General features: G+C 38.2%; 1 protein-coding gene across 1 annotated transcript; it reads right to left on the bottom strand.

The window, feature by feature from the left end:
• Window positions 1–436: 436 nt before the first annotated feature.
• Window positions 437–919, bottom strand: LOC116125106. Its single transcript, XM_031410828.1, has one exon. It carries the CDS (start codon window positions 917–919, stop codon window positions 437–439), a length of 483 nt encoding a protein of 160 aa, XP_031266688.1.

Here is a 919-nt window from a genome sequence, read left to right as displayed (position 1 = left end):
AATAGCCTTTCCTCCTCTACATCACTCAAAGAAGCATTAATAATAACAGGATAAAACTTTGAATCTTCTAAAAATGCATACCTCAAGTGAGATGGAATTTGTTTGAGTTCGAGTTTCGGAGGCTCCTTTGTTGATGAATTGGAGTGACTTTCTATCGCATTAATCTCAAAGAACTTCTTAGTAGGCAGGGATTTCATTGATGGTAGAGAGTTTAAGAAACTTAAGCACCCTTTCAACTCTTCTCCATCCACTTCATCTTCATTTGTTCTTGCGTGGACTAGACAATTCTCTAATGGGGAGCTTGGGTAATTTTCTTCCATGGTTTTGGCAATGACATTATCAAGGACACTAATTTCAAAACAAATATCGCCCTCGGATGGGTACTTCATGGCATCAAACACATTAAACTCTACTTGTTCATCCTTCACTCTTAAGATTAGCTTCCCCGGTGAACATCTATTAAAGTTTTACCCTTAGCTAGAAAGGGTCTTCCTAGAGTTAGAGGTACTTCCCGATCTTCTTCCATGTCAAGAACAATAAAATCCACCGGGAAAATCAACTTATCTACCTTGATCAATACATCTTCTACTACTCCCCTCGGGTATTTTATAGACCTATCAGCTAGTTGAAGATGGACTGTGGTTGGTTTTACTTCCCTTAGGCCTAGTTTCTTATAAATCGAAAATGGCATGAGATTAACACTAGCCCCTAGGTCACATAAAACTTTATCAAAATGAACATTACCTATTGTGCAAGGAATTGTGAAACTTCCTGGATTTCTAAGCTTTTGTGGTAATTTCTTCAATAACAATGCGCTGCACTCTTCTGTAAGCATCACCGTCTCATGTTCTTCAAATCTTCTCTTTTTGGTGATAATCTCCTTCAGAAACTTCGCATACTTCGGCATTTGCTCCAACAT

Source organism: Pistacia vera, unplaced genomic scaffold (assembly GCF_008641045.1).
Source record: "Pistacia vera cultivar Batoury unplaced genomic scaffold, PisVer_v2 Contig160, whole genome shotgun sequence".
Taxonomy (NCBI): domain Eukaryota; kingdom Viridiplantae; phylum Streptophyta; class Magnoliopsida; order Sapindales; family Anacardiaceae; genus Pistacia; species Pistacia vera.
The sequence above is the reverse complement of the archived record's forward strand: the minus strand, read 5'-3'. Positions and strand labels throughout refer to the sequence as shown.